Raw genomic sequence first — 18,428 nt, forward strand, 5'->3', positions numbered from 1 at the left:
TTACTAGCTTATTTTACTTATCATCTTGCCCTCAAATTTCATCCACATCATGGAATATGACACGATTTCCTCCTTTTTTTAAGACTGAACAATATTCATTATATTTATATGTCATATTTTATTTATTCATTCATTTGTTTCCACCTCTTAGTATTTGTGAATAATGCTTTAATTAACTTAGGAATGCAAATATGTCTTTGAGACCTGCTCATCTTCACTTATTTTGGATAAATAAGCAGAAATGAGATAACTGGATCATGTGATAATTCTATTTTTAATATTTCTGCACATCTTTACTAACATTTATTATTTTATTCTTTTTTACGGGGTTTATTAACAGGTGTAAGATAGTATCTCATTGTAGTTTTGATTTCTTTTTCCTTAATTAATGATGTTGAGCATCTCTTCATATTACAAATATGGGTGGGTATTTGTATATTTTCCTTGGAGAAAGTCTATTTAGTTGTTTGCCTAATTTTTAATCTGCTTATTTGTTGTTTTGTTATTGAGTTGTAGGAGTTTCTTATAGATGTTGGCTATTCATCCCTTGTCATTGATTCTGTTCAGTGCAAATGGGATTTCAGAGCACAGCACTTGAGTTCCTATTGTCAGTTTTGCTCAAAACAGCAGGAGATTTGAATGGTCATTTCCATGGCCACCACACCTACTGAATCAGGAACTATGTCTTAAACAAAATCACCAGGTGACTCATGGACACATTAAACTTTGAGAAGCATTGTCCTAGAGTAATAATTAGATATTTTAAGGATACTTCCCTAGAGTCAGTAAAACTGTCAATAATCAGCATAGGGTCACCTCAAAAACCCAACTTCCTTGGGATGATATTTTTTTATAGTTCATTTGAATAACTTACAATTCAAAGTGAGAACTAGAGTTGATTATTTTACCTGCAACACATATGTGAAGTTGTTTTGGAGCCAAAGCAGAATATCTAAGATACTTTGCTTGTTTGTTGAAAGGAGCTAGATGTAGCTTACTTCTTTCCACCTTTTGGGTTCCAGGTCCCTGAAGCAAAGTATTATATCTTTCTGCATCCATTATTTTTTTTTACCATGCAGTAAAATGTAATATAATATTCACAACAGCTGGAAATTACAATCTGTCAGGCAAATGTAAGGGAATTATATTTACTGGCTCAAAACTTAGTGTTTTAGGGACACTCTTTAGGACAGATTAGAATTTCCTCAATCTAAAGGAAGGTCTTGAAATCAGAGTTTTGTTATTCCTGTTGTTGCTGTTGTTTTGCAGTTCTGTGGATCAAAGTATGTAGCAAGTACTTTACTACTGGGCTACATCCCCAGTGTGAATTTGGTATTTTTTTAAAAGCTCTCCAGTGTACAAAACCCAGATCCAATCCACAGCACAAAAAAATAAAGAAAGAAATTCTCTGGATAATGAAACTCAAACAGATTTGGAAACACTGCTTTATATTAAAATATATTTTCAGCCGGGCAAGGTGTTGCACACCTGTAATCCTAGCAGCTTGGGAGGCTGAGGCCAGGAGAATCGTGAGTTCAAAGCCAACCTCAGCAATAAGTGAAGCACTAAGCAACTCAGTGAAACCCTGTCTCTAAATAAAATACAAAATAGGGGGATGTGGCTTAGTGGTCGAGTGCCCCTGAATAGTTCAATCCCCAGTACCTAAGGGGATATATATATTTTTTCTTTTTTCCAAGATTCAATTCTATTCCATATAAACATCCTCTGATGAAATGGGTGTAACTTACTCTGCATCCCAAATGATACTTGTTCCTTTTTTACTGGAATATCTTTACATGAAGAGTAAAAAATGGAATTTAAAAATTCCTAATAAAATGTAACATACCTATTACACTCAATAATATTTTTTTATCTTTGAATTTGATATAACTGTGCATCATTATTATTTAATTTCTGATGGGCCTGTTATACCAAGGCCCACAGCACTAAAGATCTAGCTATGAATATAAGATGAATACCTTTAATGCCAAACAGAGTTCTCCTAAAGACAGGCACAGATGTTTCCCAAAGTAGGACTTTCCTAGAAACTAAGTTAACATTAGAACTCTAGTTGAAAGTACTTCTGGTCCATTATTCATTCTTTCCTGTCTTCATTTAACAAACATATGTTAAATGCCAGGTTTGTTCCAGCAGCCCCTGTAGTCTACACAAGACATGAAAATAAATAAGTCCCTTACATTGAGTTCACAGACTAGCACAGTGGCAGAAATAAGTGTAAATAATTGATTCCCACAGAGATATTTGCTTTTATTGGGCCTAGAGAGATGGAGTGGGCCAGGCCTGCAGGAGAACCTGGAAGAGCAGAACCCGGCAAACAAAGAGGATGGTACAAATACATCACATCAGACACCAGTCTCTGCTCCTGTTGTCTACCAGCCGTAGCGGAATATTTTACTTCTGAGCAGATCAATCGAACACATCCAAAACATACTCATTATTACCCTTCTCTCCCGTAAAACCAAATCTGCTTCTCTACATTTAATCCTGGATTGCTGACTGGCAGTCTCATGTGTACCAGAAACATGGGAGGCTCCCTTTTTTCCTACTCCTTCCCTCCCAGTGGGGAATTAGTAATCAAGAACTATCAGTTTAATGTCTGTCCCTACTGATATGTAATACACCTATGAAATTCTATGATCGTACTTTATACTGGTAGAATACGACAACAAAAGACTTAAATAAATAGTTTAATATCATAGACTACAGGCTTCTAGATCTGTAGAGGGGACCACATGATCATTTGGGAAGTTTTAGAATCAGAATTCAGGTAGAATTCCAGCTCAGGCCCTGAGTAGCATGTAACTATAAGAAAATTACTTCATTTCTCAGTCTCAGTTTCTGCATTGATAAAGGGGGATGATGATAGTATTGACCTGTCTTTTTATAAGGTTGTAGTTATCTGGATTCAATGATACAAGGCACATACCTGCACATAGGACAAGCATAGCATGTGCAGAGTAATATTACTCAATATGTGCAACTGCTGTTATTATTGGTGTTCTGTTATCATTATTATAGGTGAGGGGCTCTGTCTTAGAGTGAGCTTTTGCCCTTAATTGAGTTATTCCTGGTGATTAGAGAAAAGCAGAAAGAAGTTCAATCAAGGGACTAGGGCAGTTGACAGATGGAGTTCTGGGTACCCCTCACCCCTACTTCAGCTAAAGCAATTTAGCTTTCGTCTATTGACAGACTGGACTTCTGTGTTAGGTTCTCTTTAAAGAAAAATTCTTTTTTTATTTTTTTGGTTGCTGGGATCAAAAACCCAGGGCCTTGTGTGAGCTAAATACACACTCTAGCACTGAGCTACGCCCTTACCCCAAAGAAGGAGGCTTTAAACCACTGTTTTTTAGTATTGCTTCAAAAATTCCAATTTTTTCCCTTCTGACCACTGCTAATATTGCTGATTCACTCTTAAACATCCACAATAGTCTCCCTACTGGTTTCTGCATCTTGAAATTTACCTCTTTCCAGTTTGTTCTCCTCATTTCTGTTTAAAACATAGACGTGGCTCTACTTCTTATAAGAAAAGATCTAAATTCCTTGGTGTTATCCATAGGTTAAAAGTGCTAACACTTAACACTACTTGGATTCCGATTTTTTTTTCTCTCGCCACTTTATAGCTATCTGCACAGATCACTGAGATTCTCAGTGCCTCTCAGTTCCCTCATTTGTAAAATACAGATCAAATTGAAATCTTCTTCATTAAGGTTATGGTGAGAGGTAATTAAGTTAATAGATACATGTAAATTACTTAACAATGCCAGACACAAAATAAATAATGATTGGTCATGGTGGGCATAAGATGTTCATTCAGTGTACTTGCAAGTAAATAAAGACAACTGGAGCTCACCTTACCTTCCAAGGATTATCAATCTGAGGGCAAGAAAGGGGAACAAATAGATAAATATTATATGATTAGAGCTATTATAATTTTGAGCAAGGTGCTAATGGTTAGAGGAGAAAACAAATCTTGTTGTCTAAAAATGTTCTGTTAAAACTTCTATTTTCAGGAAAACATAGTCACTCAAGTTCCCAAATACAACTTAATACTACCAAACCACAACTTTATCATACATGAAATCTGCATATTCATGATTTTGTTTCTCTATGCCTTTGACAAGAAAGGTGGTTCTAGTATACTTGAACATTTCAGTCCATTTTCCTAAGGATAATTTTAAAAAAGGAAAACTGGTCATTACACATTCAAAATGGAAGAAAAACGAATCACAGAATAGTAGAGTTTGTAGTAAAGCCTTGGGAAAAAGTAAAAACAATGATAAAGATGAACTGAACTCCAGTGATTATTTTGAAAAACATGGGCTGGAATTTGTTCAAGAAGTGCTAGTGGAGGTAGCATCAGGGAGACTGCAGGACATTGGCAGAATGCATATAAATTCAGAGTAGTTCTAAATATATATAAATTCAAAACAGCATTGAAAGTACTTATTTAAGAAGAAAGTTAAGGAAATACTTTTGGTACTGGGAGCAGAAAAATGTAGTATTTGAGTTTAGTCTGAACTTAACTATGTTTATGCCACTTACCTACATTATTACTTTAGGAAAGTATTTATCTTTTTTACTCTCAGTTCTGGAACGTGGGATTAGAGTAACACTGCCAAATAAAATAGTTAGGATTAATTGAGAAAATGCCCTAAAGCACTTTGTTGGTAATTTACAAATAGCAAGCACTCAACAAACATTAGTTCCTGGGCTGGGGTTGTGTCTCAGTGGTAGAGCGCTCACCTAGCATAGGTGAGGCCCTGGGTTCGATCCCCAGCACCACATTAAATAAATAAATAAAGATATTGTGTCCAACTACAACTAAAAAATAAATATTAAAAAAAAAAAAACATTAGTTCCTGCTGTTGGTGGTAACAATTATTTATCATATCTTGTGCTCTACAGTCAAACAAAATGACAACTATCTTAATCAAATTTGGAGAGAAGGATGTAATATAGTACTTGTTATTTCCTATTGGTAGGTGATATTTACTAATGTTCACTTTATTTAGAATGTGCTGTCTTTTGTCATATCCTACTAGTATAAAATATTATCATAGAATTTCATAGGTATATTACATATCTCTAATATTAAGATGGGGGAATTAGAGATAAGTAATATACTTAACAAACATATATGTACATGAAAGTAACATATACATAAAAATACATGAAAATTTAGCCTAAACTAAAGAGTATAGCCTGTAACCAAAAAACTGCAGAATTTCATGATTCCATTACCTAATTTAATAAGTGTAAATTGCTAATAATCCATTTCATTAACAGTACTTTAAAGTGCTTGTGTAATTTAAATACTTCCCCTACTGTCATATGGGAGTATTTAAGATAACAAAAATATAATAAAAAAATTTGTGAACAAAAATAAACAGTTTGGTTTAGCATACTTCTAATAGGGTCAGAGTATATATGAATAATATACTAGAGGTCATCTCCTATAGGACACCTTCCCTTTCCAGCTTAGTTACTCTCTCCATTCTTCTGCTCCATATAGCTCTCTTTACACTTTTAATTTATTTGTACCTTCAACCAAATTATGAGCACTTTAAATTGGATAGTAAGGATCACGTCAAGCAACATTGAAACAAAGAGACTGGCATTCAGGAAATACTCAGTTGATTTTTGTTAAGTGGGTAAATTAAAGTGCCCCTCTTTTATTAGTTATCTAATTCTTAGGCCATGGTCAGCAGTCTACCTTGAATGATTCAATTATTCAACTAAGAATGCTTTGAATAAGATGCTGGGCTTGTGGCTTAGTGGTGGAGCACTGTCTAGCATGTGTGAGGCACTGGGTTCAATTCTCAGCACCACATAAAAATAAACAAAATAAAGACCTATGAACAAAAATTTTAAAAAATGCTTTGAATAATAAGAATACAGTAAGATAAAAATAAGATATAGAATGTAACAGGAGAATTAATATTAACCTAATTCTAAAGACTATTGTCTGTCAAAGAGCTATCTTTTTTTCTTAAGAAGGTTCCCCACCCTTCTGCAAACGTCAAAAGTTCTACCCTAGTTTCCTTATACTAGTTTTCTGGTTACTAACTATTCACTAGCCTGAATAAAATGAAGGTCCAGGCTTCCACTCAGGCAGACTAAAGAGAGGTCCTGATGCAACACAACTGCTTATAGTTTGAGGTCCTGAAATTGTAGACACAAAATGTATACACTTCAACTCATAAAGATACTATAAGGTGATGTTTAGGAAAAGGAATAGTACAGATAAGAGAAATGTTTATCATTTATGTCTAGTAATTGAACATTCATATCTTTATTCACAGAAGCCTCAATTCTGATACCTAAATGTATATAAAGCAAATAAAAGATATAAACAGAAAATCACCACGTGGGCCACTCACCTATATAAGAACTATCCTCTCTATATGTGACAGATAATCAGAAATAGGAAAGAGTTTGCCACTATGATAGAGAGCAGCCTAAAAGACTGACCTGACATCATCTGTAGCCTCAGTATATACCATTTACTTCCTTTTGTGTGATAACTCTTAGTCATAGGTCACAATTGAACCTTAGAATCTTGTAACCTTCCCGCTTGCAAGTACCCCAGAAGTTCTGCCACTGACCAGTGTCCAAGAAGAAGTCTCGAATAGCTGCCCTGACAAATGGGTTTCTCTGATTCAAGCAAGCAAATGGGGAGTTTGAGCTGCTTCTGCATTATTCCCTGTCTCAGGGTTACAGAAGTATTTAAAATGATAATAAAATATCTACTCTCTGTCACTATATGTTTTTCTTTTTGGAGATACATGAATATCTTTAGGATCCTTTTAATGCAGAAGGTGAGAAATCATTCATGTAAAGATCTAAAAAATTGGTTTCAAGTTTTCTTTATTTCCTTATTTCTTTTTTCTTAATCTCTTCCAGAAAGTAATAGTAAGGATTGTATCTTGGAGCCGCTTTCCCTGCCAGAAAGTCCAGGTGGCACCATCACTTTAGACGGTTCTGCATCTGTGCCTTGTATTTTCTGTGAAGAGCATTTTCCTGTTGCTGAACAAGACAAACTTTTGAAGCACATGATTATTGAGCATAAACTTGTCATTGCTGATGTTAAGCTGGTTGTTGATTTCCAAAGGTAAATTTGGTTTTGTTTATAAAATAATTCACTGTTCATTAGGGGAATGGTATAAACTATTAATTAATTCCTATGCAAATATGAAAGTACATATATTCATTTTCAGGTTTCTCCTTAGACTCTTTTAGAAATTGCACTCTTGGGGCTGGGGTTGTGGCTCAGCGGTAGAGCGCTCACCTAGCATGCGCGAGGCCCTGGGTTCAAACCTCAACACCATATAAAAATAAATAAACGTGTACAACTAAAAATAAAAAAATATTTAAAAAAAAGAAATTGCACTCTTTTTCTTGAGTGTGTGATTTGTGTTTCAGAATGTCAGATACTGGTGCATTTCCTACTAATTCTGGAAATTGATCAGTTTTCCAAATGAGTAAATAATATTTTCTTTGCCACATGTCATGAGATTGTTGATACTGTTGATGTCTCTCAGATCAACATTCTTTTCATGTTTGAGGCCATAGGCGTTCTCTGGGTGAATGGCTCCATATAGGAAGTCAAGAAAAAGACATCGCAATGGGCTACCCAAAAGTTAATGTTTGAGAACAGGTGTATTGGAACCTTTCAAGTCTGCAGGATCTTGTCCAAACAAATCTCAGTTTAAGTACTATGCTCAGGTTGTAAACCAGGAGGGAGGAAAAAAAATGGAATCATTCAACAAGCCAGAGGGAAGATATGAGTGACAGCTATTAAAATCAGTGACAGATTTTAAGAGACAAAGGATAATGAAGATGAAAAAGTAGATAGAGAGGAGTATCTTAAGAACTGCTAACATTGGGCATGTTAGAAATATTCTTTTTCTATGGAAACTGACCTACACAGCCAGGGCTCAAAGTGAGCTATGCTCCAACTGAGAAACACCTGAATTATCATATTAGCAGGTAAGTGATAATAGGCAATATCCCTTTTCCCCCAATTTATACTTTCTGATAGTAGTTGTTCAAGAGAAATACCTTCTCTTAAGCAACTATAATGGAGTAGTAGTTATGCACATTTCATGATTGATTGAAATTTGGCAAACATATTTTATAGAGGCAACATCATGGTAGTTACTAACTTGTATAGTTACTGAATGTCTATAATTTAGTATATCTGGTAAGGTCACATTTTGAGATATTCTCTTCTGATTTCACTAAAAAATATTTGAGTAGCCCAGACATTGTAATATCCTTGCATCTTAACTATAAAAATTTCTCTCTCAGATAACATATGTCATTACTAGAAAGCAGCTTCTTTCTTATGATGGGTATTCCAAAACCACAAACTGTATTATTAAGGTAGACTGTAATACCAGGCAGGCCTTGAGTTAAATGCAGGCTTCAAAACTTCCTAACCTGTGACTTCCAACGAGTTACTTTAAGCATCATTCTGCCAGCTCTTGTTGAATCGTATATGAAACAGAGTATGTGTAACACCTGCTAGTGCCTGTAACAATGTGTACCAGATAAATGAAAGCCAAGTTTTCATTTGTATTTTTATTACTAAAGATGTATTTGAAATCTTAGTTTTCTATAAATGTAGCTTGCATTTTCAATAGGCATTTATTCTGGTCTAAAAACCTGATAATTATTTGTGAAATATAACTTTTGAGATGTCATCCAGGATTCTAAATAATCTAAAATTCTAGAAAGTTGGAATAGCTAGCATACCCACAAGGGTAATATTAACTATTCTCTAACCCTGATCTCTGTCCTCAATATCCTTCCCAACTGCCTAACACCCATATTGAGTGTCTGCCATGTGCCTCCTGCGTATGTATTGCCCCTTATATCCATTCAGCACTGTACATTTTAGTGCTGCCTGGTCAGGAAGCAGAGAAGGAACAGAGAAAGGGAAGAGAGTTACATGAATAATATACGTCAGCAACTGGTAAATAGAATAATTTCTTCTTCACTTTCAGAGGAGACACTCTGCTTCTAATTCTCATTTTTATTTTTCAGTTGGTTGGGGGTAGTATGTGTGCACGCTTGAATGAGTGTGTGTATTTGTTAATTCTTGGTGTAGTCTGGGAGCTTTCTCGTTTATGATACCTAATTATAGTATGTGGGCAAATCTGTTAATTTTGTTTTAGACACTTTGTAGGCTAGACATGTTCCAATTTTCTCTTATCCAATTAACCATTGATAGGACTATTAAATGAATAAGACTTATATTACTCAGCTTTTCTTTGTTATGAAACTATTCTTTTTTTATGTAAGCACAAAGTATCTCTAATGAATTGCAGAAAAATATGATCATTTACCAGTGATAATTGATAATTAACCATTGATAGGAGTATTAAATGAGTAAGACTTATATTACTCAGCTTTTCTTTGTTATGAAACTATTCTTTTTTTATGTAAGCACAAAGTATCTCTAATGAATTGCAGAAAAATATGATCATTTACCAGTGATAATTGATAATTAACCATTGATAGGACTATTAAATGAGTAAGACTTATATTACTCAGCTTTTCTTTGTTATGAAACTATTCTTTTTATTCTTTTTCTATGTAAGCACAAAGTATCTCTAATGAATTGCAGAAAAATACGATCATTTACCAGTGATAATTGAGAGGTGTTAAGATTTTCCTTTCTCTCTTCCTTTAAAATCTGAGTATCTGAATCAGAATTTATCTTTTCATCTTTGTACTATGTATGATAGTTAAGTAGCTGTATTTGTACTAATCAGTCTCTCATTCTTATCATTGATACTAATCTTATTATTCATCTATAAACAGAAAAACCATTACTTACTAAGTCTCAGTAATTGTTAGAATTAATTACTCCCTAAATTTAGTTATATAATAAAATTGATGATTTTTAATTGAAGAAAAACATGCATATCTGATGTAAGTGCTTTCAAAACTGCATAGTTAATATGTATTTTAAATTTGGAAACCTAGATCTTTCTTATCAGCTGTCCTCCTAATTAAATAAAATTATCACAGTAAGTAAAACTGAGATCAATTCAAATGGATTGGAGTAGATTGATTAAACTCTGTTGCTTTAAAATACATTTTAACATATCCATTCTCCTTTAAATTATAATATCTCTATTTAATGAAACTAAAAATTTCTTTCGAAAACAAGTCTTAACTATGATCAGAGATAAGTTCAAATCTTCTCATATTATGTGTGTGGATTATTCCTAACTTTAGAAAAGAAGCTAAAGAGGTAAGGTGGGGAGGAGAGAACAGTGAGATGTTCAGTAGCATAAGTGAATTTATCCAGAACTTCTAGGAAAAAGTTGCTCCTTCCAAGTACAATAAGTAATAAAGATGACAAATAATAGATACAAGATGGGGATATAGCTCAGTTGGTAGAGTCCTTGCCTCACATGCACAAGGCCTTGGGTTCAATCCCCAGCACCACAAAAAGAAAAAAAAAAAAAAAAAAAAAAAAAATATATATATATATATATATATATATGTGTGTGTGTGTGTGTGTGTGTGTATATATAAACAAGAAGTAAACTGTCAAGTTTTCACATTAAATATATTTGACATTTTCTTTTTTTTTTTTTTGTGTTTGAGATTTTATTGGCTGTATTGAGAATCAGTACACAGACATTTCACTTTGTACACAATTCTTAACACACGTACCAGAAATCTAAAAAGCTTTATACTGTGATTCTTTTTCAGTTATTCCAGTGACTTTCCAGCTTTTAATTTGGAGGCATTTTTTCCTTAATAGAATATCAAGTACCAGTATCTTTGAATGTTATTACTTAGGTCCCACTAATTCAAAACTTTGTCACACACAACATACTCAAATTTTTCATCTTTCACAGCACATTAAAAATATTAGGAAAACTAGACTTCCACAACCAAAGATGTTATAGAGTACATACGATTCTGACAGCAATGATCCAGTAGTGGTCTTCTTTAGGAAACAATTCTACTAAAAAACACAGGAATAGAAGTAATTTAAAATATTCAAGACATTAAATGCAATACTGTGACTCCAAACTGCCATTTAATATGCTTTGTATTGTAGGATATAAAACTAACCCCCCACCTATGGAATGTTAAGCTGATACCAAAGACAGTCCAAGCCTCCCATAATTCAATATACCACTATTTTCTGGTTGTACCCAAAAATAAACAACCAGCAAATGATTTCACTTCTAAAAAAAATCATTTACACTTAAAAAATGGGATGAGGTGGGATTCCCTCCTTTTTAAAAATGTTTCTAGAGCTACTAAAAAACTTGCATTTACAAAATAGTTGATAAAAATATTCCTCTGGATTGTACAAGAAGGGAGACAGGACCACTGAAAAGACATGGTGTATGATTAATCAGACTTGGCTTCTTTCTCTTCTGCTTCATCAGAAGCTGGACTCTCCTCATTTTTCGTTTCTCCATTTTCTGCAGGTAAATCTTCTTTAGTTTCCTGGTTAGCCACTTCAGCCTGTTTTCCCTTTGCTCCCCTTTTCCCTTTTTGAACTTTTTTGTCTGATGATTTATCCTTGCCCGCCGCCTTCCGAGGCTTGGCGTCTGCCTTGGCAGGAGCAGGCTTAGCCGACAGGCGGGCCGACCTCCGCTTGGGCTTCCTCTTGGGCATCCTGGAGGCGCGCGGAGCTCGTGCAAGTGCTGCGAGCCGCGGCGCGGAAGCCTTCCGAAGCTGCGCTGCCTAGCTGCTGCTGCTGCTGTTGCTCCCGCCGCCGGAGCTGCTGCCTGACATTTTCTTTATTGAAACAAATTAACAGTATAAACTTTCTAGGGAAAAATAAAAGAAACATAAAAATTTTCCCTTTGAACGTCTTTAACAATTATTTACTGAGCTATTTTCTAGCTTTATTCAGTAGATTAAAATTGCTCCAAACGATATATGTTAACTTCTTAATTATTGCCACCTTCTGTATTAAATTTCACTCATTTTGTACTACTTAATTGACAACCATATCTCAAATCTTTATACCTTTATCAATAAGTATATCAGTGATGGTAGAGGGACTATTTTTTTCTGAGACAATTCTGAGACATGATTTGAAGTTCTTCTGAAAGGAGATAAGTATTTGCTGACTTACAATTACTTTCTTGGCTTTTTAGTAAAGTATAAAAATTCTTTTATAGCAGTCATCCCAATAAAGTGTTGATACCATGTTATTTCACAGTAGCCTTTACAGATTGAGTAGCTACAATTCTAACTCTGAATAAACCAGAGAAGTAAAAAAAAAAAAAAAAAAAGAAGAAGTACTAAATGATCCCTTACCTTTAAAAAATATCTTCTAGTGGGTGGGGAAAAAATCACAAGAAGCATGTATTTATTTAAGGCCTGCTATCACTAAGCTATATCTCAATTGAATGCAATTTATCTGAGTGCCTGTACTAACCACAAGGAAATATATATAGAGACACCTCTTAATTCTAAGCAAAAATAACCATTATTACATTTAACTAGTATTTTTCTTGCCTCAAATTTAGGCGTAGGTCAAATATATGTTGTAGTTGAGGTCTATTTATTTATTTATATATCATATCCCAATAAGGTTTGATTCATAATTTTATATATTTAGATTGTATGATGGTTTATATGTGATTTTGTAACAAACATTGTCTCCCAAGAAGAGACACTCATTGATAATTTTTTCCTATTGAACTAGCCTATTACCTGATTTATCCCCTGCCTGCCTTGAGAAGACAACTAACAATATTTCACATTCTACTGACAGTACCTGAAAAACATCATTTCTAAAATTGATAACTGCCAGGCATGTGCCTATAATCCCAGTGACTCAGGAGACTGAGGCAGGAAGATCACAAGTTCAAGGCCAGTCTTAGCAACTTAGTGAGACTCTGTCTCAAAAAAGACTGGAAGGATAGTCAAGTGCCCTTGAGTTCAGTCCCAAAAATGAATAAAAACAAACAAGTAAATAAAATTGATGACTACTTGTTCATGGAGCAATAAAATAACTTTGAACCTATTTGAAGACTGCCAGACTATATCATAATAGCTTCACTCTCTTCAACCCTTTGGAAGCCCTCATTAACTAGTGGTCTGTGTGGGTGTGTACATTTCTTAAGGGTGGAACACATTACTCAAGGGTACTCCACCACTGAGCTACATCCCTAGCTCTATTTATTTATTTATTTATTTATTCATTCATTCATTCATTTTCATTTTTGAGACAGGGTCTTGCTAAGTTTCCAAGGCTAGCTAGACTTGAACTCGAGATTCCAGCCTTCCAAGTCACTGGGATTACAGGTGTGAGTTACCATGCCCAGTCCCTCCCTAAATATTTCAAAGGGTTTGCTAGGCAGAATATACCCAGGATTTTAAGTCCATTGATGTTAGTAATTGCTTCCCTGTGTCTATCACCTTGAAGTAAACTCTGACACAAAATAGATAGTATATAATGTGATCCTTCTCTTCAGAGATCATGAAGACAGTATCAAAACGTAGAAATCCTTAGAGACTGAGACCCATTGACTGTTGGAATTAGGTCATTGTTACCTCTGTAATGGAGTTACTTTTCACTTGTCCCTAGTCAAGTAGTTCTAAATCAACAGCCACACACAGCTGGCATCAGCTTTTTGTCCTTAGACCTGAAGTTAGGTGCAGTTTATGCTGAACACCACTACTGTCTAGTATGCTTTTGGGAAAGAGAAGTTTCCTTTTCCCTTCAGACTTCATGTCTCTAGTTCTGTTTCTCTCTTGTCAAAAAGTATTATACAGAACTTCCTTGTCTTCTAAAGGAAAAAAATAATAATTTCATTACAACTGTATGGGCTTTTTCCCACCCTGTCTTCCCTTTTCTGCAGTTCTTATGCAGATTGATCTCCATGTGCCACAAGAGGCACTGTTCTCCAGAAGACCAAGTTTGACTTTGGAGTCAGAACAAGTTCATATCCCAATTCTTACATTCTAATTGTGACCTTAGACAGACAAGGACTCGCAAATGGTGGCTTCTAGTAATTATCATTGTTGCTTCACATGACATCATTGTCACCCTAGCCACTTCTGTGAGCTTTCTCACTATTTATTAAACTATTTTTTTCTCAGTAGATGTTTGCTGCAATGTTCCTTTTTTAAAAAAAAAAAAATATATAGGTTCTTCTTTCATTCTTGCCCAGGCTGGTCTCAAACTCATGAACTCAAGTGATCCTCTCACCTCAGCCTCCACCTCCCAAGTAGCTTGGACTATAGGCGCATACCACCATGCCCACTTTTCCATTTTTTTTTCCTTTTGTTGAGGGTGAAATATTTTTTGTTTTAGGCACCATTATTCCCCTGAGATAAACATAAATTCTTCACTACCTTAGTCTTATCTAAATATGTTTTTTTCTCTTAATAATAAATATCACATGTTAAACATTCAGGATTTTGGATACTGCTTTACTTGCTTTGTTTAGTTGCCAACAACTGATATTGCAAGTGAGTAATGTGAGCTTTGGGAAAATGAAATACCTTAAATTTAGGTTCATACCCCTGAATGCAAAGTCCCTGTTCCTTTCATACCATATTAATACATCAACTATGAAGTTTTGACCACTTTCTTCACTTAAAAAGCAAACTGCTTCTAGATGCATATCAGTGCAGACAGAATAGAAATGGTATTGATATTTCATTAATAAATAAATCAATGATAATTCAAAGGGCAGTTTGATCTCTAGGATCCACCACATTCTTATTGGTCATCTGTTTCACACATTCCTAGGTCTGTATATTCAAGGAGTGACTGCTGCCTCCTATAATTGGCTATAGACTCAAAATGGAACTACTGTTTTATAGGGCTGACCATTATTGTCAGTTTCATTTAGAGGACGTCACACAGATAGTGAGGTATCTCTCTTTGGTATATTCTAATGGTGACCATAAGGGAACTCTAGAGAGAATGTTGTCCTCTATCTCAGCACCTGGTCTACCATATATGAATTTGATTGGTCATTAAAGTAGATATCTGCATATTTCAATTTGGAAAAACAACGCAACATCTCTAATATAGGTTCTACTATGTTCGTTTATCCCTGTCAACCCTTTGTAATAAAAGATACACCGAGAAGAAAATAAGTAAAGGTCAAGGAATGTCATTATTATTCTCTTAAGCCTTTTCTTTCTCCTTTTTTGCTTCTCATGGGAGAAAAGAACTAAAGTAGCTGTGTAGAATACTGAGAAATGAAAGGTGCTGAAGCTGGCATGGGAAATAATGTTAAGAGCTTCTGATAGATAAATTTGCCTTTTTGTCTGCTCTGAGACTGCTATTATGGAAACCAATGAGAACTACAGAGCAACAGTGCATCATTTGTAGTATTTGTGGTTTGAGGCTGAGCTGGAGCCTAAAATCATCGTTTTTTTATCTCTTAGGATGAAGCTCAGTACTGTTCCATATGGGAAGATTTCTCCTCTTATCCATCAGGGTTAATAATGTGGTTTTATGTGAGAAGAAAGAAGTAAAATATGGATCTATTCTTATACATTAGTCATTCATTTCTTTCCTTTTATAATTATATACTTATTTACATTTTATGTCAGCTTATATCTTGATTCTCTCTTTTTCTCAGACCTTTCTCCAGCATGATTTTTTTTTCTAATATTGTAATGCCTTATCTCCAGAGAACCATGGAATTGGAGAAGTAATGTTAAGAAAAAGGGAGGAAAGAATAAAAATGAGAAACAAATATGTCAAGTAGGAGGCTACTTAGAAAACTTAACAAGAATTTTCAAATACTCTCATACTACTTTAAAACATTTGTTGTGGGCCTACTATATGAAAAACACTGGTAGGTGTATATGAAGCCATTTTTAAATGTCCAAATTCCTACTGTTTCTATGTACTGTTTTTTACACCATTAAAACTATTTCAGAGGTTGGGGTTCTGGCTCACCAGTTGAGTACTCACCTAGCACATACGAGGCCCTGGGTTCGATCCTTAGCACCACATAAAAATAAATAAATAAAGGTACTGTGTCCAACTACAACTAAAAAATAAATATTAAAAAGAAACAATTTCAAGACCACATATCTTTCACAGGTCTTTGGTTCTTTGGTTTAAGTTACTGCTTTTATCCATGGTTGCATAATCTGATAAATCATCAAGTATAGAGTCAACCCTTACCAACTCCTTTCTCCCCAAGAACACCACATTCTCTTATTGGTACCATTTGGCAAATAAAATTGCAATTGCTAATATATATGTTGTTAAGTAAATGAAAATAAACATAGCTTGTTGAATCCTGTCATCTTATTACCTCTTTCATCAGATATATAGGTCTGTGAGTTATGAGTTGCATTTAAATTCAACCTGTATGCTGCTTCTAAATCTGCTCATTAGATATAAGAATCGTAAGCTCAGCTATTTTTCCAAAGGCTAAATTTGACTTCTTTCAAACATGATGTGGACATATGGAATTTTTCTCTTGTTATATAGATTTTGAACTTAGACTGATTTTTCATTTTATTATTCTTATGACCTCTGTTCTTTTATAAGATAACCACTCAACTTTCTATTTATTGCAGAATGTGTCAGAAGCCTATTTATTTGTTGCATTTTAAATACATATAAACTCATATATTATTTTAGAAAACTTCATTATCATGTTAAAGTAACTCAGTTTAACTGCCCTATATATCTGTTTATTGAATTTAGGGATAAAGTTTAATCATTTTTATGCTTTTACAGGGTAATTTCATTTCATTAAGTATTTATTTCATATTTCTACAATGCTTCACTGCCTTTGTGTTCACAAATTTTCTAGCAGTATTCAGTTAGAATTTTATTTGTTGCTTTGGGATAAAATGAAATGTTCTTATATAATCCTATTATTCTACGAAAGTAGCATATTGAGTCTTCTCACTAACCCTTTTTTAAATTATTATTCTAAGGTACATTTTATATTGGAAGAAAAGGTTCACTGAACAGCCCATCACAGATTTTTGTAGTGTGATAAGAATCAATTCCACAGCTCCACTTGGTAAGTATACAACTTGGTACCATATTTTTACTGCATTCCAAAAATTTTGAAGGAATAATCTTACTATCTCAAATTACAGTTGCTCTCCCTTTTATGATGACTGAAGTTAAATTGCTGTGTTTATTTTGCCTAAATTGGAATAAAGCTAAAACAGATTCTGTACTAGATCCTACTGTATGTGCACCCAGGCATGCACAGTCATATACATGCATGCAAACATTTTTAAAGAAATAAATTATTCTAGGAAAAAAAACTTGGAAATATCTATTTTCTCATTTACTTTCCTTATCTCTCAACAGAAGAACAAGACAATTATTTTTTGTTGTGTGATGTTTTGCCAGAAGATAGAATTCTTAGAGAAGAGCTTCAGAAGCAGAGACTGGTAAGAATTGTTTTAAAGGGCAAATAGTGTATTAGAAATATATACAAAATCATTTTTGTTATTTTTCCTTTTTTCCTATTTTTTATTATGGAAACTCAAACATACTCAAAAGAGGAGACCCATACATGAAAGTCTTAACAGAGAAAAAATATATATACACCTGACTAACAATGTAAGCATTTCATGTTAAAAATACAGAGAGAATTTTTGGCTTTGTTTGCTTCCTGGATTATCTCTAAAATAACAGATCTTGCACGTTTTAGTGTAATTTTAGCTGCCTGACACATGCTAGGGTTCAGTAGTCGTGGAAAAATGCCCTCAGCTAAAATTGAGTTGAATTGATTAACCTTTTTTTCTCCTTTGCACTAGAATGTGCTGCACACTGGCATATCTTTTATTCTTCCCTATGAATTAAGCAAATGATTTAATCTAACATAGTAGCTGTTCTCACTTTCATCCTTAATCATAAGCAAGCTAATTTGAAAACCTCAGTATCTTTAATCTTTAAAAAAGGTAACAATACACTCAAGGTATGAAATTTTTCATTTTAATAAGTTAATCATAAATTAATTTTAAGTTATTAATTTTGTTTAAAAGTACTCAGTTTTCTGTTATTTTTATTTAATCTTCAGATTGACTTACTCTTCTTTATCAGTCTGTTATAAATCTTCTTGTATTCTAGGAACATTATGAAAAGAAGTTTGATTTAAATGTTTGTGCTATAAACCCAGGAGACCTAGGAGGAAAATAAATCCCATAATATCATAGACATATAATTTGAAAAAGTCCCTTGAAGCACATTTTATTTTATAAGCAGCCCAAATGATTATTTCTCCCAGTAAAGGAGATATGATATTACGGGGCTTTGGCTTACATGCAAGAAAAATTGTGCTTTCCCTGTATGATAAATCCAGTAAAGAGAAAGGACTTGCTGAGTTTCTCTTATCACCCTATTATAATATCTTATGCGATCTACAAAACAATGGTGACTGTACTGTCACATTTTATTAATTTTGTTT

The 18,428-nt window shown here is 34.0% G+C and overlaps 1 protein-coding gene and 1 pseudogene across 1 annotated transcript in view; one reads left to right on the forward strand and one right to left on the reverse strand.

Annotated features, from left to right (window-relative positions):
- Positions 1 to 18,428, forward strand: part of Znf277 (zinc finger protein 277) — a 129,962-nt gene that overhangs the window by 55,659 nt on the left and 55,875 nt on the right. Inside the window, exons 2-4 of the mRNA XM_027932711.2 lie at positions 6,925 to 7,132; positions 16,939 to 17,027; positions 17,327 to 17,409. Of these exons, the coding sequence (XP_027788512.1) occupies positions 6,925 to 7,132; positions 16,939 to 17,027; positions 17,327 to 17,409 (380 nt within the window). The remainder of the gene's footprint in view (positions 1 to 6,924; positions 7,133 to 16,938; positions 17,028 to 17,326; positions 17,410 to 18,428) is intronic.
- LOC114090451 (non-histone chromosomal protein HMG-14 pseudogene) lies at positions 11,068 to 11,676 on the reverse strand (annotated as a pseudogene).

The sequence above is a fragment of the Marmota flaviventris genome, chromosome 1, assembly GCF_047511675.1.
Source record: "Marmota flaviventris isolate mMarFla1 chromosome 1, mMarFla1.hap1, whole genome shotgun sequence".
NCBI lineage: Eukaryota > Metazoa > Chordata > Mammalia > Rodentia > Sciuridae > Marmota > Marmota flaviventris.